This window comes from Diachasmimorpha longicaudata, chromosome 11, assembly GCF_034640455.1.
Source record: "Diachasmimorpha longicaudata isolate KC_UGA_2023 chromosome 11, iyDiaLong2, whole genome shotgun sequence".
Lineage (NCBI taxonomy): Eukaryota > Metazoa > Arthropoda > Insecta > Hymenoptera > Braconidae > Diachasmimorpha > Diachasmimorpha longicaudata.
The window spans coordinates 5,852,129-5,876,536 of NC_087235.1; the positions used below are offsets into that span (position 1 = coordinate 5,852,129).

General features: G+C 41.0%; 1 protein-coding gene across 2 annotated transcripts in view; it reads left to right on the forward strand.

The window, feature by feature from the left end:
- LOC135167718 (uncharacterized) overlaps positions 1-24,408 on the forward strand; it is a 127,252-nt gene that overhangs the window by 77,659 nt on the left and 25,185 nt on the right. For both annotated transcript variants that reach the window (XM_064131212.1, XM_064131213.1), the window contains 2 exons: positions 23,264-23,402; positions 23,739-23,812. In XM_064131212.1, the coding sequence (XP_063987282.1) occupies positions 23,264-23,402; positions 23,739-23,812 (213 nt within the window). The remainder of the gene's footprint in view (positions 1-23,263; positions 23,403-23,738; positions 23,813-24,408) is intronic.

The window sequence follows — 24,408 nt, forward strand, 5'->3', positions numbered from 1 at the left end:
CAATTAAAAAATTCCGTAGAAAATTCTTGACAATTCGTAACAAAAATAAAACATCCATTACCCGTAATAATTGAAGAAATCCAACAAACCTCTTCTCAGCGTGAAAATAAGAGAGACCCGAGGTGCAATAATTCATAAGAAAAACTTTCTCTCTCAACCGCCCTCAGGAATTGCTGGGGAATGGTTTTCCTACCGTCCCCAGTAAAACTTCAAATACACCCCCATACACCTTCCACCCCCTACCGTCCCACTCCGCTAGTCGGAGGGTAACTTTCCCCGGATCGTCTTTCTATTAAAAATATTAAATATTTCAATATGGGGATAGAAGCGGAGCGAGAGGAGCTCGGTAAAGACGTTGGTTCACTTAGTACCGTGGGGATCTACCTGAGGTGAACAACGGCGGGATGGTATGGGGTTGAGGGGGGGAGGGGGGTGAAGCGCAGGATGGTTGTAAAAGCAAAGGAGAGCTTACGACGTTAAGCTCGTCGTGATTGAACTATTTATGTTACGGACGCGTATACCACGTGCCATAGTCTCTTTACCCGCTCCCACCCCCTCTTTATCCCTGAGACATTTTATTTTATTTTTTATTTTTTTTTTTTGCAAAAGCGTTTTGTCTCTATGGATCCTCCTCTCTTGGCATCTAACGCGTTTTCCATCGTCAAAGGATACCTGACTGGAATATTCCGGGGATTTTCTAAAAATTATTGAATGGAAAAACATCTCGGCGAGGGCGACATGATGCAGGCAGAATACATTCAATTCAGCGAAATAGAATTCAAGTGTATCGAATACATTCGTTTATTTATTTCTCATGCATGCGGCGAAGGGTTGAGAGGGGGTGAGAACCCAGAGGATATCGATGGGGTACCGTTTGATGGAGAGTCTTCAAGGAAAATGTGATCCAGGGATTTTTTAGATGAATTTTCTTGGAATAATTAAATATAAATATTTAGTTTTTGGGGGATGACTGAAAATTTAAGGGAAATAATGAAATTTTTGTAAAGATCCTCCCTGTTCGGGTCCTCCGAAAAAGGGAAATAAATCCAGTATTTTACTTTCCTCCTGGAATCACAGAATGAAAATCCTCTGATGGATGGAAGTCAACGTTTGCCAACTGAGGAATTAAATAAAACACGGTGGGGGAAAAAAGAAACAAATGTATTCCCCACGTGAATCCTGAGAAAGGGGAGGGGGGGCAAGAAAGCTACGAGGAACCTGCTGGTAATGTGAGAGATTATCTCCCGTGGGGGTGGGGAGTGTGCGAGGTTTTATCTCTGAGTGAAGTTAAGAGGAGTTGAAAAAAAAAATAGAGAAAACATGTGGGGAGAGAATGGGACGATCTCTGGCAGAGATCCACCCACCTAAATGGTGAACGCGATCAGTGTACACGGGGTCCGCCAACGCACGTCCTTATCTACTTTCCCTCAGTGTGATACTGTCCTTAACCTTTCTATTCATTCATTCATTCGGAAAGTGATTCTTTCGGGGGAATAAAGAGGCGGGAGTGATGAGAAAAAAAATCTACTTAAATGTTCAGTATTGGAAATTGTCAGCTATTTAAATATTAACTTCAATTCCAAGGATTTTTCTCTTTAAAATCAAATGAAAAATCAAAAAAATGCATCTGCAATGACTGCAATTGAGAAAAATAAACTGACGCAAAATAACTTGAGTTCAAATTCGCTTGTTTAATTTTTTAAATAAAAATTATTAAAAGATCGTGATATACCTCCATGAAAAAGTACTACTGACACCTTTCATCAGCGAAATTCACCCGTCTCACCCCTGAAAAACCATTAAATATTCCACCACCCGTTGAAAAATAAAACCGAGCCCATTAAACCCAGGCAAAAATTAAAATCAATACTGCAATGATTAATTTCAAAGTTTACGAGAAAATGATATCCCACCGAGGGGCTCCAAGGGCTATATATCCTCGTCCCTCGCGCCTGATGCCCACCCGAAATGTCCATCCTCAAACAAACATTTGATATCTCTGACCAGGGACATACGGTATGAGAGAGACAGGAGAGAGCCATCCAACACAGGGATATCGTCGGGGCTTTCTCGCGCAAGCTCGATTACTCGCCGGGTTGTGCCAACGGAGAGAATACGTTGGTACGCACGCCCACTTTGACGAACGGGTTCCTGGACATACAGAGAGAGAGAGAGGGAGAGAGATGGCATCCCGTGGTGAGGACGCGGAGAGTGGAAATGGCGCGGTGGTCGAAATAACCCCGTCCCACCCGCGGTGCAACGTCCAATAGGCATTTTCCCTCTCTATTCAACCCGAAACTTGCGAAAAGCGCGACTCCTCTCGCTCGAGTATTACGAGGGTGGAAAGGGGGTGGAAGGGCGCATAGTTGGGCTGGCGACACGTTTTCGAGAACAATGCCAGCTTACGATAAAGCTCAAAGCGACGCTCAAAGTCCTTCGTACAATTGTTTTGTTACTGTTTCACTCGTGTATCGGGTTTATATTGTATATACTTTGTTGTTACAGCGTCAATTTTGGCGATTGACGGTAGTTTGGGGAGAAGAGCGTGGGGTAATCGTCCGGAAATTGTTTAATTCTTTTTGTTTAATGAATTACTCTGGGAAATCGGTTTCGGGTAATTTTGGTATTTTTTTAAATTCATTCAAAATTCAGAATTGTTTTTGAATCCTGTGTCACATCTGAAATGTGACAGTCTTTATCCCTTTGGAAAATTCAAGAATTGGATGAAAGAACGGGTAGAGCGTTCAGTTGGCTTTTATTTGTACCTATCGCTCCAGAAAGAAAAATTCGCTGTAGTTTTAATCTCCGGTATTTCAAAATCTTTCGTACCCGGAATTTTTTTCATTCATTCGGGCTTTGCCCCCTGATGTCGACAATTTTTCAAACATTTTTTCGGGTATTTTATGACGATCCTCTCGGCCTTTTTCGTTCATTTTTAATTCAACGTCATATTTTCATCTGAGAGAGAGAGGAAAAAGCTGGAAGCCGTGAAAATACGTCGATCGATTCGGCGCGACGTTTTCGTCTCCACGTTTTAAATCTCACCCATCCTCATCACCTCCCTCACCTGGGGGTGCTCGCGGTGTCGATAAATTTTCGGGGAAAAGCCCTAGCGATGATTCATCGCGATCCACCGAGAGGAGAGTCGAGACGATAAACCAGCATTTTTTTTAATTTCCCGGTTTTTCGAAGGCTGATTTTTTGCCATTGGAAAAAATTCCAAAATTCTCTCATTCCTTTTGTTATAATTTATTGGATGAATCCAGGAATGAATGGAGCCTCCGCTGGAGAGGAATACGTAGTCGAGACGATAACGCAGAATTTGCTTTTATTTTCCGTTTTTTTGGGCACGAAAAAAAAATCAAAACTTTTCTCATTTGCGGTGTTATAATTTATTGAATGAACGGGAGAGTGAATGGCGTTTAAGTGTCAACGTCTCAGAGTGAATTAATTCTGATTACACTGGTCCAAATAATCGGCGCAAAAATGTAAAATAAGTAGGCGAGGGTCTTCCCCCGGGAGAGGGGACGGCGCTTATCCTCTTGTTTCAGTGGGTGGACAATGTACAAGGGTGACAGTGGGTGGGGTGAGTTAATCCAGCCCCTCCCCCTTTATCCATGCATTTGATAGCGGAAGTAGCGGTGTTCGTCGGCTGTCATAAATTGGATTACAAATTGTTGTATTTTTACGCGTCCAACTGACGTCCTTTTGTCTTCCCTCAAATTAATCCCATTATTCACGCGACAAGTGCCCCAACGCAGATTCTACAGTTTCAATTGCTGTTAAAGTCTTTAAAAATACTTCAATTATTTATTAACAAGTAACAATTGTCCATGAATAGTCTCAATTTTTCCCCCGATTTTTCTCACGCAATTTAATTCCCCAATTGACGTCTGAAAATTACAGAGTAATTTACTAAAAAAATCATTTTATAAATCAACAAAAAATATAGCATATTCGTAACACTAAAAATAATAATCGAAGTGGAGGAAGTATAATCCCAGGAATGGGGGTCATCGATCCCTGGTATAATACCAGTGGAAAAGCCTCTGCCGGGCCGTAGCCATTGCTCGCCAACGTTGACAGAGACCAAGCACGGCTGCCAGCCGGCGGTGTAAACGCAATAAAAATCTGTCGACGTTGGTCGTCGGTGTCTGGTACTACACCATCGCCTAAATTTCATCCGACACCGCTCCCTAAAAATATTGTACGCGTATACCTACGCACACCCCACCTCACCCCTTTGCCGTACAATTCCATTCCATTATTTAATATGTACGGAAGAGGCATCTTAATCTTTGTTAACACGATCCACCCGAGAGGGGAAGAATTTACGGGCTCGTAAAAATTAAGATGACATCCACTAATCCGATAATTGATATAGTCGTAGTTCGGACAGTGAGAGAAAATAAAATTTCTAAGGGGGAGGGAGGATTGGCGGAATATGTTGGTGACATCAGATGTTGAGATTAATCCGAATTTACGTTCGATGATAAATCGGGCAAAATATTTTTATATTCGGGTGATATAAATTCACGAATTCTGAAATAGAGACTGTCAGGAGGCAATTTAAATTCCATAACAATTTTTAAAACAGTAAAACAAATTTACTCTTTCAACAAATAATAGAAAAAAATATCAAGTACCCAACTCAGCTAAATTCTATTCACAGAAAAATTTCTGTAAGAAAAGGCTCATCGTGGTGCACTCATAAAAAATAAACGCGATATGCAACAAATTCCTTTTTATTCCATCAAGCCTTGAAATAATTGAATAGGATTTCCTTCACCTCCGAATGAACTCGCGAGTGAAAAAAAAATCCATATATCCGTCGAGACGTCTGTTTCCATATGTAACTCTCCCTTTTATTTCACTTTTCTCCCAGTCCAGCCATTTTTCCTTCACTTTTCCTTTTTATCCCACCCCTCGGTGGTACGTCAATCTTCCTCAATGTCGAAAGACGTTCAATCCGTTTCTTATTATTTTTTCCCAATTTTTTTTACCTCCTTTTATGACATATCGAGCCATCGAATAAAAATACAGTGGCTGCATTTTCCCTTCGTCTTTCGATTTTCTCAATACCAACGAATAAATCCTGCGGTATTGGTAGGTAATACCGCAACCGTCTCTCCCATCTACTGCTCTCGGTTGTACCTTTCTTGTCTCTCGGTTCGTCTAACCTTACCCTCGTGGCGTTCCACTACATTTCCCTGGCTGCATCCGCTTCGGGCAAGTACACGAGAGCCTCTAGATGGAAGTGAGTTTGAGGGACAGGGATGGGAGGACCACGAGGAAAGGGAAAATAAAAAGAAACGAAGATGAGTGGAGCCAGTGGATGTGGAACGAACCTGTGCGGCCCAACTGTCTTAAAGATACCGTGCCCTACTCCCTCGAGGGCAAAAAACGACGAGATCCGCACTCTTCTTCTTCTTTCACTTGTATTCATTCGAGGAGAGCTGTGAAAACTTGGTTTTTCTTTCAACAACTGGAAATTGTGAAAATCAACACGCGACAAAAATTACATATCTGAGGGCCTCAAGATTTTTATTTATTTTTCATTTATTTCGAGGCGTTACAATAATTGCTTCAGCGAGTTGACACTTGAAGTATTTTATTTTCTCCAGATGCACCAACGAGGGTGAAAATTCTGAATAAACCAATGTAGGTCGTATTTTTAATTCAGAGGATCCAGTCAAAGGGATAAAAGAGGGTAAAGAAAGCGTGATATAAAGTGAAAGTAACCAAAGAAAGTGGGAGGATAATTTCAGTGCTGGATTGCGAATAATTCAACTAAAATTTCAAGTTTCCGATCTATTATCCAGACAATTTTTTATCTGTCACTTCGATCGTGAATTTATCTCGCCAGAAGTCACATTCGATAACTCAATTACTCGCATAAAAATCAACCCTAATTTTTCTCCCAATTGCTAGTGAAAAAAATCCTATATTATCACGTATATTTTTCAAATTAATTCCACAATTGGTGAGTCAACTAGAAGTTCCACAATTTTAACAATATTTCTATCTCCGTACGGAGCAATTAAAAAACAATGCACTTACATTTGAAATTATTTCCACTGGATGCACCAACGAGAGCGAAAGTTCCAAATAAAGCCGTGCAGGTCGGTTTTTTAACTCAGAAAACGCAGTCAAAGAGAAGAAAGAGGGCAAACAAAGCGTGATATAAAGTGAAAGAAACCGAGGAAAGTAGGGGGTTGAGTTTGGTTAGAGTTAAAAGGGAGCGCGGGGGTTGAAGAACGGAGTAGAGTGGCCCATCGTCACTTTTTCCACTCGCATGCCATCAGACAGTGAAAGGGGTTTTTCGCTAGGCCGTATCCGGCGACGACGTTTTGTTTCTTCCATTCTTCATCCCCCTGTACCCCCCTTCCCCTACAATTGCAGAACTGTGAAGGGGCCAAGACAAAGACGGAGAGCAGCTCTGGCGTACCTGCATTCGTTCGTTTTGTTTTATTTCCGGGCTTTTTTCCCTCTTTTCTCCGCGCATTCTTTTTTTTTTCTACTCTCTCTCACTGGGGGTTACCTCGGGTACTCTTCGTCGAGTACTTCAGGTCCAGGCGTCGTCGGTGGCATCCCGTGGGCTTTTGTTTTCCTTCCACTCTGAAACTGGGCACTACCCCATCCTCTCAGTCCATACCATACGCCGATGAGAAAAGAAGAAAGTTATTTTTAGGATTTTTTTTTCTCCCCCTTTTTTTATGATTTGGAGTTTGGATTACGGTTGGTTTAATTTTTTTTTCTCGTAGATTTTGCGGCGACAGAGGGGCAGGGGGGAGGAAGGGAGTTTGCTTTTAGGCAGGTGGTAATAACTAGTGGGATTGTGCCGTAGGGTACCTCGGATGAGCATATATTTGATGAAGAACGTAATATCGTACGTTTTATGTGCTGAGGAGGGATATTGATACTCCGGTAAATATACTGGGTATCATTTTGGGGTGGAACTGGGGAAATTCCATACGTTACAATCAATGGGGCAGGTTCTGCGCGGTATTCTTCAATCATTCGTTCCGACATAAAAATTTATTTTTTAATTTTCAAGGAAGAAATCAAAATATTTCCACATTTGCTTCCGGAATATTTCTGCAATTATTTATTTATTTCATTCAGTTCAATTAAAGCTATCGGTATTCGCATTTAATTCCCACTGAGACCCAGGAAATTCAGACTTTCCCTGATCCTCAGGATTTTTTTCCGCCCGATTCTGACAAACGCTCAATCGTCCAGCAAACAATCCGAAAAACGCAATAAATTCAAATTCTCCAGTTAAATCAATTGCGGTCCGTATCCTCCGAAAAATATCAAATAACCCGCAACGATAAATTCCAATTACTCCCATTACTTTCCACAGCGAAATGATTTCCTCCCCAAGTTCCTGGGGAGGGGGCGGGGGAGAAAAAAGCCAACAAAAACCTCAAGCAATGCGGGGGGTAGCTTCGCGGGGCATTAGTAGATTTAGTGCGCATTTATTGGCTACCGCTGGAACAAAGGGCGGTCAAGGGGTGGAAGGCATCGGAGTGACCGCCAGGCATCTGCTTTGGACATTCACCGTAATTGCATTTACAAACACAAACGCGGCTGTACGGCACGCCGGAGTTACGCACCGTGTATATTCTCCGGGTGCTTGGCTACACTCAAACTATATATGCAATTGTACATATAACATTGTGTGTATTGTTGCACTGTGGCTGTGAGTGCGTTTGTTTCACTTGTGTATTGTCGAAATCCCCTGGCATTTGTGTTTAAACGTCTCTTTCTGGCTCATACCATTGCGGAGGGAAGGGGTCAGGCATTTGAAAAACAAATTTAAAGAACGCACCAACTGGATCTTTAAAATGTACCTCCGAAGTTGAATTTAAAATATGGGAAACAAGTTCCGAGAGGGAGAAGATTTTTATATATTGAAATGTCGATTGGAGATCGGTGAAAATAAATGTCTGTTGGAGAAACGTTTGATGTGGGAATTTCTTTAAAAAATTAAAAATTACAAGATTCTCGCACTTTGAGAGTGAATAGAACACTTCGCAAATAACATTGGAAACATTAAAAATGGAGATGGGATTTGCCAGCTTTTACTTATGCAGAAGCTCTTTCCGATTGAAACAGGAGAAAATGAAAAATAGAAGACAGAACAAGGGGGTGAAAAAAAAGTTTAATTAAAGAATTTTTCTCGTTGGCGGCCCCGGGACGAGGAGGAGTGGAGGGGGGAGAGGGTATATTTGCAATGAAAGAAATAACGGAGACTGAGATCCTGGGAAAAAAAAAGTTTTTCTGACGTGCGGATAAAGTTCGATTCGTCTGGGTTTGACTCAGTTTTAACCAACACGTGTTGGGGGCTTTCCAATGTTGCGAACTGTTGGACAGTTGGGAATTATCGATGTGGCTTGGGGGATGTAATTATTTGATTCAGAAAATGGTCAAGAGGTGAGGAAATGAATTTTATGGGAAAAATATTGTGAAAAAGAGGGATGATTTAGGGGGACAGGGGGAAGGAATGGTTTTCGGGCGATGTTTTTCGGCTGTAGAAAAGTTCTAATTGCGAAAATTATTTTTAATAAATCGATCCGCTGAAGTAATGATTTTTTTTCCGTCGATGAGAGCCATTTCATCACGTAGTTGCGTCCACTCGATACATCAAATTGGGCTCATTAATATTTCCCGATAATGAATTTTCTCTTTATCAGTCGTTCAATATCACCGATAATATGGTATGCTAAAAATTGATACGCAGCTAGATTGAACGTCTGGGAATACTTGTCTCGTCCAGTTGACTATGCCATTCAAACACACGATATATATCTCTTCAATCTTTAAATCGCACTAAAAATCCGGCCGCGGACTGCCTGTACGCGACAGTGAATTTCAACGCAAAAATATGAAACTTGGTCATTCGTGTCATTCCATCGCCAGAAATCTATTTATTCATTAAATAAAAATCCGTTCTCCCCCGATTAATGGGAAAAAAGTGTGGCTCCCCGCATCCCTCACTGTTTCACAACTCGTCAGTCAACAGAGGTCGGTACATTTTCCGTTTTTGCCAGTAATTATCATCATATTCGGCAGCTTTTGATGCGCCAGAGTTAAATTGGCAAATCAATCTCGCAGACTCTATACTTCATTATTTCAATCTTCAATGCAAAATATCCATTGAAATGAAAAAAAAGCAGGCAATTATGTTTCATATACAACAGAATAGAATAGAACTAAAATACAATGAAACAATTCAGTGCATGAATGAAAGAAATGGCAATTAACGCATTCAAAAACCGCGAATACATCGACGGAAAAAATTCTCTTTATGATGACAATGTTTGTCAACTATTCATCACTTCATTTCGAACCAAATTAATTTCCCCGATTTAAAAAATCAATTCTTCTAAATCCATTAAACTGAGTATCGAATCCCATACAAAAAATCATTCCTTCCCCAGCGTGAAACACAATTAATTTGAAGTTATTTCAAGTATTTAATTATCATTTCAAGTGCAAGACATCTCCCTGAAAATAATTTTTTTTCCATCAGTGTATGAATTTACATTCAGGCGATGATGAATACACGAGCAGTTGCTAAATAGACGTTTCAAGTGTACAAGGACATCTCCACAAATATCTTCACTGAGGGAGGACGGGGATAGGGGTCTTGTAGCGTTGAAGCTTCAGCAAGTATATACCGTTCTAATTGTGCCACGCTATAATCGTGCCGCAGCCACCCTTTTGCATGAGCGCTCCATGATATTTCGAATGAGAGACGAGGGAGGGGCCGAGGGGGTAGGCGGCAAAGGGGTGGAATAGCTGAGGGGATTGAATGTACTGGGAGAGAGAAAGAGAGAGTGCCACAGGGATGGGCATTGCAGGTTGCATCGGGGTGGGTGCAACCCCCGCCCTCACCCCCTCCTGTGCCGGATGCCGCACGGAGGCTGTAATGCACTCGATGAGCTTAATAATCAGAAATACACGGAATTACGTGGAGCGCATACGAACAATGTACTTGTTACCATTAACCCGTGTGCAGTACAACAGCAGAATTTTAGATAAAAGTGCATTAATTATGAATGCTCAGTACTATGGTGTTTCCAACTGCGGTAACGATTGTTGTTCCGATGTGTTTGGGTTAAGGGATGAATTATGGGGTCAAGTTGAATGCGTGGGAAAGAGCTTTTAGACTTCGGGGAATTGAAATGTCCAGGGGGGTAGGGGAGGTAGAGAATTTTTTATAAAAAATTGTCTGGAAGAAGTGACAATTAAAATTTACTTTCAATAATGCAGCGCTGATAAAAAAAATAGTCCAATATCGACGGAGCTTTAAATTTTATTTATAATTTTACTGATATCTTCTTCGATTTTTTTACTACGCGGGGATAACGGATATTGCAATAATGCGCACACCAATCAAGAAACGCAAAAAAATTCACTCTCATTTGCTACTGGAAATCACCTCTCGGCCAATTAGTTCGCGGAATATTCGGGCATGAAAATCTCTCACTGATAATAAATTTACTGATAACTTGTGAACTAATTAGGTAAAAAGGATTGTCTTATGGTGTTTTTGAGCGTAAATTTTCATGGAATTCTGATTGTGATGAAGTGGAACTGGAGGAAAATGGAAAATTAGTAAAGTTTGAAATTTAGGAAATCACTTTTAACCGGTTAGAGATGGAGTTTCACAATGCTCTTTATTTATAAATCAAGAAAATAAGATGAAATTGGAATATTGCATCAGAGATACCAATTTCCTTGAGTGAAATTATATCCGCGAGGAGTGAGGAAGAGGGAAAACTGTAAGAATTAGGGGCAAATCTAGCCTGAGAGATAATCCCGGTGGCCTAGAAACCATTTTGGGGGAGGATGGGGTGGGAAGAGGTGGAGAAGGAGGTACAAGAGGAAGATAGATCCTAGAGAACCCAAAATATACTCCAGTTCTACTCGTAATACCCTTCTCTTCGCTGTGGCAGTTTCTACGCTAGACGCAATTAAGGGGAGGATCATCCAATTTGTGCATGAGACCGCAACAATGTTCCTTGATTGAAAAGAGAGTCAAATCCGTCGACAACGTTGTTGCCTCGGTTCTTTCATTTTTATTTATTTCTAGCTCTCGTTCCCCTCCAATTCCTCCAAATTAGAGTCTCCATGGAAAATAATTAGTGAATGCATTTCAACTTATAATTTTTTTCTTACATTGTTGAGTCGTAGAAAATAATAATTATGACGCTAGATAATTTTTAATGATCTCAAAAATTGCTGGAATAATTTTCAAAGAGAACAAGAAATTCCCCGCTCTCCATAATTTACATTATATGAAATGTATTTAATAATTGCAAAAAAAGAACTTGAATAATCCCCCGCGGCTTAATGGGCGAATTCAATGATTGAACATTGTAATTGGCTCCAGTTTATTCCGTAAATCATTTCCCTCCCCCTCTATTTTTATTACAGCTCCCAGTGCATTAAAATCCGCAAACCGAATTATCGACCGTAAATTCGAGACACGCGTCGACCTCTTCCACCCCGAAACGTTTCCGTCACGCGCAAAATGAAAAAAAAAAAACTACCCCCAAACAATATTGTCGCGAATTTTCAAGTGGTTCCACACGAGCCCATATTATTACATCTCCCATTCCCAAGGCCGAATCTCCGCACGTGCAGTGGTTTGTTAGCGAGTATTACCCACCCCCGGATCGTCAATAGGTGTCCATAACGCGGACCGAGACCCCTTTCCGGACATTGACAAGAGTCCACCGGCCTTCGTACACCGAAAATCAATATAATCCCCCGTTAGTGCGCCCATACAACATAAGAATCCATTGGCAAAATTGTGTGTACACGCGCAGACGAGAAATAATCGGCCCCCTGACGTTTCCGCGTGTCCCCGTGAAAGAGAGAAAAAAAAAATCACCCGGGAAACGGTCACCAAGCTTTTTCCCTTCGCATTTTTCTCTTTTCATCCCGCTGGTGTCATCCTTCCTTGTATGATTACACACCAAAACCACCGAACCACCCACTGGGCCATATATTTAGCGTACACCCGCGGCTCTCGGGGCTTTTAATATTTACGGAGGACGTTATCCCACGCTCGCTTGATCTTTCCAATTGCCCAGTCTCCATTCCTCTGAAAAATCCCAATGTCATGACAATCCAAATTTATTTATTACCACCGGATGAGGGGCAGGGGTAACGAGTTTATGGGATTTCAAATTTTTTGTAAGTTGATAATGATAATATTTTAGAATTAATTCGCGGTGGTGAGGAGATGGAAAAAAATATGTTAGCAAGGGATTGATATTGTTGATCTTGACGTAAATCCCTTCAGTATTGGCGGAATTTTATTGGTATTGATTCATTGGAAAAAGTACTTTGTTGAATAATCATCGTCTGTGGAATTTTTTGGAATTTTTGGTCTCTTCAGATTTTTGAAGACGTGGAAAATGCCTCAATCGACAAATTGAAAGTCCAATATATCCCAAACCCTAAATCAGACACGAGTTTATTAATTTTCCAAGACCAATCAGATCGAGTAAAGTAATAATGTCTTGCAGACGGCAGTGGTTCCATATTCGGAATTGACGATCTGTCTGTTCAATTCTTATTGTCAATTAAATTCGTCAATTTCCCCAAGAGTGGAGAAGCATTAGCAGTCTGCATTAATCATTTTTCACTTACTCCAGACATTAGCATCCAGACGTACATTGGTATTTTAAAAAATTCATCGCCTTAATGACTCTGAGTTCTCAGATAAATGATTCCATGAAATACATCCGATTGAATTAAAGAATGAGATCAATTCTAGTATGGAAATCACTGAAACCATTATCTGTAGATTCATTCAACTCTCTTCGTGACTTTTTCATTCAGAAAATAGCTTATCTGATCTAGCTTATTTTTATTTGACTCGCGATAACGAGACGAAATTCGATGAATATCATCACCCAAATGGATTCATAAAATAACTGCGAGGAAAGGAATAATAAAAATTGGCTAAAAATTTAAATCACCTAACGGTATTGAAAGATCTGGCGGTGATTACAGAAATTTTCCTCTCACACAATAATCAATTCAATTAATTTAATTGATGTTTGATTTTAAAAGACACTAATCCTTTCATCGAACTTCTTTATCTTTAACCGAAAATAAATTTAAAAATCGACAATCAAGATTTGATTTTTTTTTTCAAGTAAAACAAAATGAATTTCAGTTCCAAATTAATTCCATAGCCGAAATAATCAAATCAACGTCAAAGATGACAATCGCCCATCCTAAATCCACCGTCAACACAATCGATTCTGTCCAACAAATTCCCACCGAAGCTGCGGAAATAAATTTTCCCCAAAAATTAATCCCATTCGATAAACTAATAATATTCACGTCAAGATGACAATTATTTAATATCCTGAATCCATTGACTGAGCATTTGTCTAGCGAGCATTGATCGGACCTACAGCCGTGACAAATCCATATCCAATCGTGTAATCCCGTGTTCCAAATTGATCTCCCCTTCCCCTATTCCCCCATCCCCCCTTCGATCACTCGTGTGTAAAGCCAACTCGTGTAAAGCTCTGCGTCGATGCCCCTGGTAAAGCCCAAATCCGTCCGTATGTTGTCCTCTCAGACAGATACATACGCATCCAATAAACGTGTCATCTCCGGAAGGGTCCTTTATCTTTGAGACTTGGGTGCCCCAAAAATGGCCATTCACCCGTGTCCATCCGACTGGGGTGTGCGAGGGTGGTGGTTGAAAGGGGTGAATACGTTTAAAATTTTCGAGTGGATAGTTTATCTTGCCCGGGGTAACGACTTACCCTCGTCGCTTTTCAATGCAGTTCAACTGCACTGATGCACTTCATGCGACGTTTCACGTCGCGCGGGTTAATCAATTTTCATTACGATTTCAAATGACCCGAAAATACTCGACTTTTTGCATTCAACGGACGCGAAGAGGAGTTCAATTTGGCAGGTTTCGAGAATTTCGAGACGAATTATTCCAATTTTCAGGGGTTTATTAATGCTGATTTATCATTCTACTTCGCTTGAGTTTCAAATCCTTCAAATCGCTGACAACTGGATAATTTACCAGTCTGCTGAGTTGTTATTTATGGGAGAATCATTTTCAGCAACTTATTATTCATAATTAATGCGATCCAAAAGTGCAGCGCCTTGAATTAATTACTTTACAACATCCATCGATAAAAAATTATTTAACAATCACTTCAGATAAGAGCAAATGAAAATTTTCAATTTCATTTCAATAATTGCATGCTACTGGATAATGCAAGAAATTAGCTAAAGATCATGTCATTCCAGAAAAAAAAAATTCTTCTCACCTGTTATTTTCTCACTCGCTCGAACAATACATTCAGCACCTCGCGATTAAAATAATACCATAATCAAAAATTCACCGCTGAACAGCATGAAACAGACAGGGATACATTCAGCTATACGATCCTAGAAAAACTCGGTATCAAGTCACGAAATCACGTGCGGGGAGAGAAAAAAATGGTGGGGTGACGGGAGAAGAAAAAATTGATAAACATCACTGGCCAGTGGTACAACGTCAGCCATTCGTAATCAGTGAGAAAAGTCTAACAAAATACCGTGGGCACCTATTTTTCTCGTATCACTCTTTTTCCCACCCCCCCTAACTTCCAAATGATTGTGCTGACAGTGCGTCGCCAACACCGGACGCTTTCATACAAACGAAACATCACTCGTCGCGACATTACGGCAGTCACGTGATCGTCGTACATGTGAATTCTACGGTGTATATAATTAAATGTAATAACTGGAGCACATCTCGGTGGAAAATATTTCCATGAAATTACAGGAAAAATTATGGTCCTTTTTTAGAGGAATTCATTTGCATGAGGGATTAAGCCCTTTTTTTTACTCCGGGGTAGAAAGAAGTCGTTTCAATTTTTAATTAAAACAAATTATAGGGGTATCACCCGCTATTTAGTTTGTTTCATTTAATTAATGGAAAGAAAGTTTGAAAATTCATCCCACGAAAGATTATTTATTCATTAATCATCACAAACCCTGAACTATCAATTAAAATTGTTATCAATCGTAAACTCAACCGTCTCCTATTAACCCTTAATACTTCCCTTGACATTAAACCATTGGCGACCATTGCTATCGACCTTCCAAAAAATTTCTTTCAATTTTTAATCAGTTACCCTCCCATTATCTCCCATTAATTCTCGATTACTCCTAATTCCCTTCGTGTCCCTCCTCACCAACAAAACCATATCAATCAGCTCCCAAAAAATCTCCAGATCGTTCAATTCCCCATCGGTGACAGTCCGTCGCCAGTGCCTCACCACTTCAATCATCCAAAACGTCGCGACGTAGCAGCAGTCACGTGATCGTCGCCGTTGTGAATACACGTTATATATAATTAAACATAATAACTGGGAGTTGAGGGCAACATACGCAGTCTCACACGCGCTCTACAACAGCCCAACAAAAGGGGTTGGTATTTATGTATCAAATGCCCCCTCTCTCCCTCTCACCCACCCCCACCGAGAATTACAGGAGTTCAGGAGCATTGACGGGTGAATAAGTCTCGTCTTGTGGTCACACTGGACACCAAAATGTACATAATACTCAAAATGTTGAACAAGTCGAGTCAACTGGCACGTGACTATAATTTCGTGATTTCCAGCGTGAATAAAGAGCTGATTGGATGCATACACTGGTGATATAGAGTGACCCTGCGTGTTTGCAAGCGATCCTCTATCCCATTGCCACCATATACACCATTTCAAACCCTATATTCAGGGATGTATATGTATATGCTTTGCTCTCGTCTACTCCCGGGAGTCCTGGCACGCCCTCGCGCCCTGTAATTCGATTGTTTGGTAAATTCGGTTGTTAACGGGCTGACTGTGCGGTTGATTAGGTCTATGGTTGACTCGAGAGACTTGGTGAATTAAAAGTACAGGGGTGGAGGTTGGGGTTGACTCCGTGAATTTTACTGTTGAGAGTTTACCGGGCGTTATAGGATGAGACGCGAGAGTGAGAGGAATGGAATTTTTCCGGCTGATTTTACTTCGATAATATTTAATTCATTAGGTAATATTTTTTTTAATCGCATCACTTTGATGATTTGCATATTCTGTGCACTCAATCTTCGACATCCGGTCCCTTTTCTCCCGGAGAATCAACTCCTTAAATCCGTTAATTCGCGGAATGAGATGGGGTGACGCGATGTAAATCGGGAAAAAAACGTAAATCAAGCGGGTCCCTCAGTGACTGTAACCGGCGTCGAGTCCTTTCGATTTCAATTTAAATCGAATGATTCCGGGGCGTGGCACTGGGACCACCAGGACCCGCAAGGGGTGAAGATTCTTTAATATTCAAAGTGCGGAGAACAACCCGCGCCTCGCTTGGCTAATGAAGAATGACTTTCTGGAGTTTCCAACTGGGGATACAGAGAGGAATGTGTTTTTGTCAACGATCCTCTATTTCTACCCACCCTCGAGAGCATCACACATTTCGTAGACACTAGGCAAAGCCTAGAGATTTATCCTCGTTCTCCCCCGTGGGGCAACAACATAACATATTTTGAATTCGATAGTGGAATAAATTCAGGGATGGGGGTAGTGTGAAAAAAAATGGTATATTGTTAGGGACTTAGGGGTGAAAATTCAGGCGCAAATGTCTGTCAATTTGTTTTGTTGACCAGTTCGCTCGTAAAAATGACGTGAGCATTTCGTAAAATTTCGTACGTTCACATTTCCCCGGAAATAAAATTGAAACTGCATCGATGGTAATTATTCATATGAATATTTATTACATGAGCAATTAATCCAAGTATTGTCAAGTAAAACAGTCCATCAATCGGAAAAATTGGAAAACTCTTTAAAATTTTCCCTGGAAACATTGAAAACTCGTGTCTGGATGGAAATTCAATGTTATTTTTCGCTCATACGACCAAAGGGATGAGTTCAAATTTTATTATCTGCAAAATTACCTCTATAATTCCGGATTCACATTTTACCGCGCCTTGTTAACCGGTAAAATTCGACATGGGATGAAAATTGAAAAACATCGAGAAAAAAAAAACATCGAATAGATGAACAGGAACGAAAAAAAAAATGTGGGAAAAAGTGAACGTCCATCGCATTGTTGAGTGAGCGAATTTGGCGCCGGAGGTATAACCCAGGGTCTATCTCCTGTGTATCCGTGATCCCGGGGCTATACACGGGTACACGTATGTTTTCAATTTTCATTTTTATCCCCTCCCCATCTCACTTGTTTCCTCGCCAACCCCCTTTCACTTCGGCGTATCGCTGTCGCTAATGTATCGCTTGGCCGTCGACATATTTTGCCATTTTCCCCTCATTCCCCCCTCGCGATTTATTTTCTCCCGACCAAAATAGACGGAAAATTTTTTCAACTCACAGATCGGAATTATGCATTGGAGCCCGACGATGTGTACGGGCCCAAGGTGGAGGGAAAACATGATTTTCGATACACGATTATTTTTTCGATATTTTTTTTCTGGCTCATCGCCAAGAACATGAGACAGAAAATTAAAAACACAAATTTTAATTTGTCTTTTTCTACCTCGGGGAGGTGGGGTACACACCTGGGAATTGATTAGTCGTATTTTTTAATTGATTATTGGAATGATAGAGGGGCGGGAGGTACATGGTGGAAAATGAAAAGCATCAGTTTCAGGTTCCAAACAATGGGGAATTGAATGTTCGCTTTATTTTGTGAATTTTTATTTTCATTTTGAGACCTATTCATTTCCTTTTGTTTTACAAACTTGTTATTGTTTCAGAAGCAATTTATAGATACATTTTGACTCTCTCCCATTCATTATAAATTGGATTATATTTCCACTGTCAATACCATTGCGAGGTCTCAATAATTTTCATTCTTCAAAAAACAAAATTAAAAATCCCCATTTGTTAATTTCAAAATTAATTCAACGAATTCGTTCTCCCGTCCACTGTGTCCCAGCCATTAGGATAAATTAATAAGATAAAATTTGTATAACTAATGGCCCCTGATATTGGAATATTTGAGAACACGTACTCAAGTTGTAACGCATGTGAACTTGTACCAAAATAGTTGCACCCACACAACAAGGGTGTCAGTATCCACGGTCGTGCTCAATAGCGTTAATTGGTTAGACAACGCGATACAGGAGAGCCGTACCCAGTCATGTACGTGCTGCAGGAGTAAGAGGACAGAGACACTGCGATATCGTATCCAAAAGCCCATCCTTCAACCCCCCTCCTCCCCTCCTGGCACCCTCCGCGCCCCTTCCTCTTCGATATAACAGCCCCGGGGTCGCTCGTCTTCCGTGGGAAACAGCCATCCTGTTCTCTGTTGCCTTTGGGCCATCCCCGTGTCCTCCCACAACTCTAGCCCCTCTTGCCCCCTGCCCGACCCCTTGTCCTCCTTCGTCCCCCTACTGGGGCGTTCGCTCATTCAGACCTTCGTGGGGTTTTGCACCCGCGTGCTGCAGGACAACTGAAAACACGGAGAACTGTTATGTATGCCCCTTGTCTCAATCGCATTCTGGGGCTTCTTTCATTGTTACGGGGGAAAACACGAGGATTTAATGGGGTGGGAGGTCATGTGTGAATTTATTTAATTGGATTAATTTGAGTTTCGGGAATTTTTTTATAAATCAATGAACAACAAGGGGAGAATTATGAAAATTACTGGGAAATGATTTTCGAAAAATTCTAGTGCTGATTTATTATTTTTTCAATTTTATTCGGAGCGTTTACTGCAGTTGAATTAATGTTTATAAGTGGAAATCAAAATGCTTGATGCGTAGCGAATATTGAATTGCCCATTGATGTGCACATGTAACTGGTGCTTTTGATTTCTCATAATTCCAATAATGAATTAAAAATTACGACTTATCAACCGTTGGGAAATGAACAACCGGAGAATTTAATGGAGTATTATTTGTAAATTAATTTGATGCAACTGCGATGGATAATTGTTCAATTCGGGAATAAAGATGTATTTACATTAATCAAATTCAAGTTTAAAAAATTCAACTGCATTGAATTAATTATTTTAGTCCGCGAGCTGAACAGAAATCCAGGTCTCGACTCCCGCAAAAAGCGTCCGTGTCCGTGAGAAGATAAAATACTTCCGTTTCAACAGTTCAAAAAAATTTGATATTTTTTTCTTCCCATCATTGCCTCCAATGAGACGTTCCAAATGAATTCACTGAGTTAAATTCCCGCTCAAGAAAGCGCATGAGTCTCGTAATTCTCAATTAACCGAGCGAGTCTCTCCCAATACTCAATAAAATTCCCATAAAATAAATTGCCCGGGTAAAAAAAAAACTTGTCACTGATCTTCCATTGAATGAAAATGACTCGAGAGTGTCGGCGTAATGAGGCACTCAATCGTCGTCGTCCGTGGGATTTTCGCATACATAAGCGAAAGAGAAGAAGTGCCTCCATTCGAAAATACACATGAGGCGAGTTGCAAGCTAAAACGCTCATCCTCTATTTTTTCACCTCTGCAACGATATTTTCTGGTTGTTAAAGAGCATAACGATGCCACGTCGCAAAAGCCGATCTCAAAGGGCCACCAAATGGCAAACGTCGTAGTTCAAAGAATCGCAGAAGAGTGAGAAAGAGCGAGAGGGGCCTTCGGAATATAATGAAGTCGAGTTCGTTCCACCGAAAACGAGTGCTGATACGACCCATCGATTTTTCCTCCCCCTTAAAACTATATTTATACAGTTTATTCTGTCCGTCATCCTCTGGTACGGATGGCACTCAGACTGGTGAAGCAGGACAGAGTAAAATTCAAAAGTACCCGACGGTCCGTGTCTCAACGACAAAAGGGAAAATAGACGCCTTTGACTGACGACTTACGACAGGCCAGACGTCGGTACCTCAATATTAGCATCCCACCGCACCTCCACTCCCCTGGAAAACCTCAACCTCCGAAAAGACTCCTTTGATGTGATTTCCAATGGCGCACTGGCAGTTATGAAGAAAATTTTACCCCCCCAAAATAGATGGATTAGGAATGAATGAAATATTTATGTTTTAATAGCTCCAAAATTCTCTTTGAATGCAAACACGGGAATAATTTTGTTAGGGAGGCCCAGACGAATTTATAAATGCTAAACAAAGGTTGTGTAATATCGCAAGAAGTGCAAAATAATCACAAGACTGAAGTTATTATTTAAAAAGAATAACTCATCAAGTTGTCAGACACGGATTTTTTTACTACAAAAAATAGAAAAAAAAATCCTTCTCATTCGTGAATAACTTGAAAACCGCAGAGTCGAATGTCCCCATTTTCACTCACCCTCTACATATTTTCATAAGCTTCAAAATGAGATGGGACTCATCCAAATCGAATAGTTCAATCATGAGATATGGCCGATTAAAGAAATGTCGCCGAATTACTCGAAAAAAAAATTGAAAAATTTCATTTCATCAAGTCACCGGGTATAATTCTTTGAAATTCACTTGGGCATTCTCGTCTTGATTAAGTCCAGTTGATTAATAATCCCCAGGTTAGTCCAGCGAATCGTCAAGGCACACGTAACTGGAAATGAAGTCAAACCACCTGGGATTCGTTGACACGCGTTGGTTTATCCTCTTGCTCCGGGTCCGGTCTAGTGTCCATCGGCCTAAACCTCCTAGCACTGACGATTCTACATCACGCGTCGATATAACTAACACCCAGGAAAAGGGGGGAAGGGATGGGTAAACCTCCTCATCCATATAACGATCGGAGAAGGAAACACGATAGGATGTTACATAGCAACGGTTATGCCCGCATATACGACATTGGGCAGTGTACGTTTTCAGTTAGAGTACCCCCAGGACAATTTAACGACCATTTTTGGTCGTTCAACGGTGGAGGACACACTCTGGAGAGCTGTATTACGGATCGTAAATCCAGAAAGTGTCATATGACTCGCGGTTTCCGAGGGCACATGATCCGCCCAAGGTTTTATTTGTCTATTTGTTGGGGGGGCGGTGCGACAATTACCCGAATGATGCTCATTTTGTTTTTACATTGCTTCAGTTTATCGCCACAGAGACAATGTCACACGGAGTGAATGCAGTTCCCCCCACGCTGACAAATGTTCAACGTGAATTTTCAAATTTTTTCCGAGGGAACGGCCATTAAATCAAACCGTTTGTCGTATTTTTGTATTGGGGAAAGTGGAAGGAATTCTAGTTCAATTACTCAAAAATTAAAATAAACCAAGTTCTCCTGATAAAATAAAAAATCCCTAGGGTACAATTACCCTCGACAATCGAATCAACATTCAAATAATTGATCCTGGATTTTTCCCTGACGAAATGGTTATGATCAATATTGTTAAACTGTCATTGAATCCCAATTTATTTCCCCAACGAGGTAAACACCATGATTCATAATTACGTAATTGGAAATGGATAAAAGCAAATCTGAATAATTAATTCCCCAACTCAACGCAAATTTGACAATTCCATTCGGCTAATTAGACCGCAATTTCGCCGGTGCCTCCGCATTCATTGGCCAATTTACTCGTGTCCTCGAAAAATTCCCCCAATCGAGTGGAATAAAAAATCATAAAGCACAACTCAGCCCCACAAAAAGTCATGTTCCTCCTTCCAAGATCGATTGGAATGCCGATAACCCCGTTATTACCCCTGGAAATTTCTCACGCTTTGCGAGTCACCCCCAAAAAAACGAACACATCCCCTGGCCGGAAAAGAGCCGCACTCCGGTGACACGCGATACATGTGTTACGCGGGTTCTTTACCTGATCGCGTTACTTTTTTTTTTTCAAATCACTATTCCGGCTTCCTCACAATACTCCATGGACCTTCGCTATAGATCGCGTTACATCGACTGGGTCAACTGCCTATACCCCTTCTTCAGATGCCCATAAAACTGGTGAAGAGGCCTCGACCTCACTCCACACACGCCTTGTCATTCATTGTCATTCAGTCTTTTTTACGTGCGATACAGTCGCACCATTGAAAAGCCCCTCCCCTGGCGCTCAATCCCCGAAGAATGAAAAAATAATGAAAGAAAACGTCAGAGCCTTTTCACTGAAAAAAAAATGACATGAAAAGTCTCGAGTAAGAATGACACTTGACAGGAAACAATTGATTTCTTTCTCGTATCGAGGGGATATCGAGTGAAGTCGACTGAAGTCTCGTGATATCGAAACTGGATGCGGTCAACTGCATCGAGCGTGCGAAAGGTGATTGCGACCTCTCGTTGTGACGAAAGACGAAATCCAGAAACGATATTAGTTACTCACTGACCATTTTTGTAGTTTGCATTTAACAAGTTATTAATTAAACGAATTGTAAAACTCCCCAATAATTTTTCAGCTACAAAACAGACAACTGACAAAAAAATTCAAATAAAAATGACACGTGTCAGACAACAACTGACTTTTTGTCCGCTGTCAAGAGCGTAGTCTCACGATATTACAACCGGATGCAGTCAACTGCATCATTCCCGCGAAAGGTGATGACATCAAAGGCCCCTCATCGTGTCAAAAGGTTGAATTTTCAAAAAGACAAATTCCAGTGACAGACATCTTGATGTAGTCCAGTCGATCGGATCAACGATCCTGTTACAGGCTTGTAATACGATGCCAGGGGTAACTGACACTGCGAAAAGTTCGCCAGGGGGTGAAGGAGGGCGGCCTGTGGATGGGGCAGGGGGAGGGGGTGGTATGGCAAGTTCTGATTGCTTGGGTTTCATATTCAAATTGAAAAGAGTCGAGGGATTTTTCACTGGAGTGAATATTGTCGGGTTTGAATACTCCACTTGCAATTTTCCGGAGTGAGTTAAAGAAGCGTTGGTACGTTAAAGTTGAGTTCGAACGAAAATACATAAATCCGGTGGTGGGAGGAAGGGGTGGAGGGGGGAGGATAATGTTGGGTACTGGGCGTACGGTGCCGTTTGACCCGGATCTCAACGATTTACAAGGCAAACTTTGGAAGAGGAGTGTGAGCACGTTTTCCGTGATATTCCCGGGCTGGCGGCATCGTTTGGAGCTTCTTAAGGGAGTTTGTCACGTTGCTATCCTCCTCACACTCAAGTTCTCGCACATTTTCCGACTGGTTGTGTCGGAGTGGTGGTTTATGTACTTGCGATATGTACTGGGAATTTTTTTTTTGGGAAAAAGAGAATTAAACGACCGGGGGGTTGGCAAAGAGTGAGAGATGGCAATGAGGGATGAGGGAGTTATGGAATCGGGGGCTTGTATTTATGAGGAAACTTGCTCGTGTTTCAGGGGCCTGCGAATTTCCGGCAGGCTGGGCGGGACAATGGTTTCAGTCCGGAAAACCATCACCAGTCACTGTTAATGCTACCAACATTGGTGAACGTACGTGTATCGAGAAGAAGGGGGATATGTACGTCGTTTATGATAAGTGAGTATTGAATATTTGGTTTATTGATTCGCCCAGTCGATGGGAATTTTGAGTTAATTAATAAATTGATGGGATAACCCGGAGGAGAGAAAAATTCTTGCCAGTCAATGTTCCATAATTTTCCGGAAAGTTCACAGAACAAGTGCGTTACTGTTTCGTAATTTTTACGGAATATTGTTTTGACGGAGAGATTACGGAACAGGCAGGTCATTTTCGAAGAATTTTTCTCTCCGTGAGGGTAGGTTTATGGACAATTTTTAAATAAAAAGTGATGTGAGGAATGTTCTGCTTGAAGAAATAATATTTAGTAACATGTTTCAATTTCTATCTCGACAGTTCCAGCTCCGGAGAGAACTACAACTGCCTAATAATAAACGACCGTCACCCCAACGTCATCCAGTTTCGCGAAGGTGAGTAACCTCACGATATCATGATAGCCAATATCTGCATGAAAAAAAATACAAACAGAAAGTATTAAGCGAAAGAACATTGTCACGAGAAACACGATACCACTTACTTTGGTACAGTTTACATTTCTTGACGGGTAGCCAGTATATAAACACGGGGAATATCGTGATACCTTATCAACAGAGGCGCGTCGTATCGCTGATGGATTTTATGAGATCGACTCACCCACGGTGACATTCCTCGCGTCTAAAATCATCGCTCTGGGTTTCGCATTTCATGATAAAACTTATCTAAATTGATATTGTGGATTCTGATGGGAAGCAATTACTCCGGGAATTCAGAGGCAAATTATTACCCCACTATTCTCTACTGCCGTATTCTGGTACAGAGATTCCAGTCATCAATTATGTCCAATTAAGAAGAAACGGGTTGCGATTGAATTCGTCCAATAAAATAAAAAAATTACACATTTCAATTACAAATCCCTAGAAATTTTTGAGATAAAATTAATTTTCGTCCCTCGTTTCACCCCCTGGGGGTATGATTTTGCCCTAAAATTTCTTTCCGTGCAATAAGTATTCTTTTTCGAGCCAGTAAA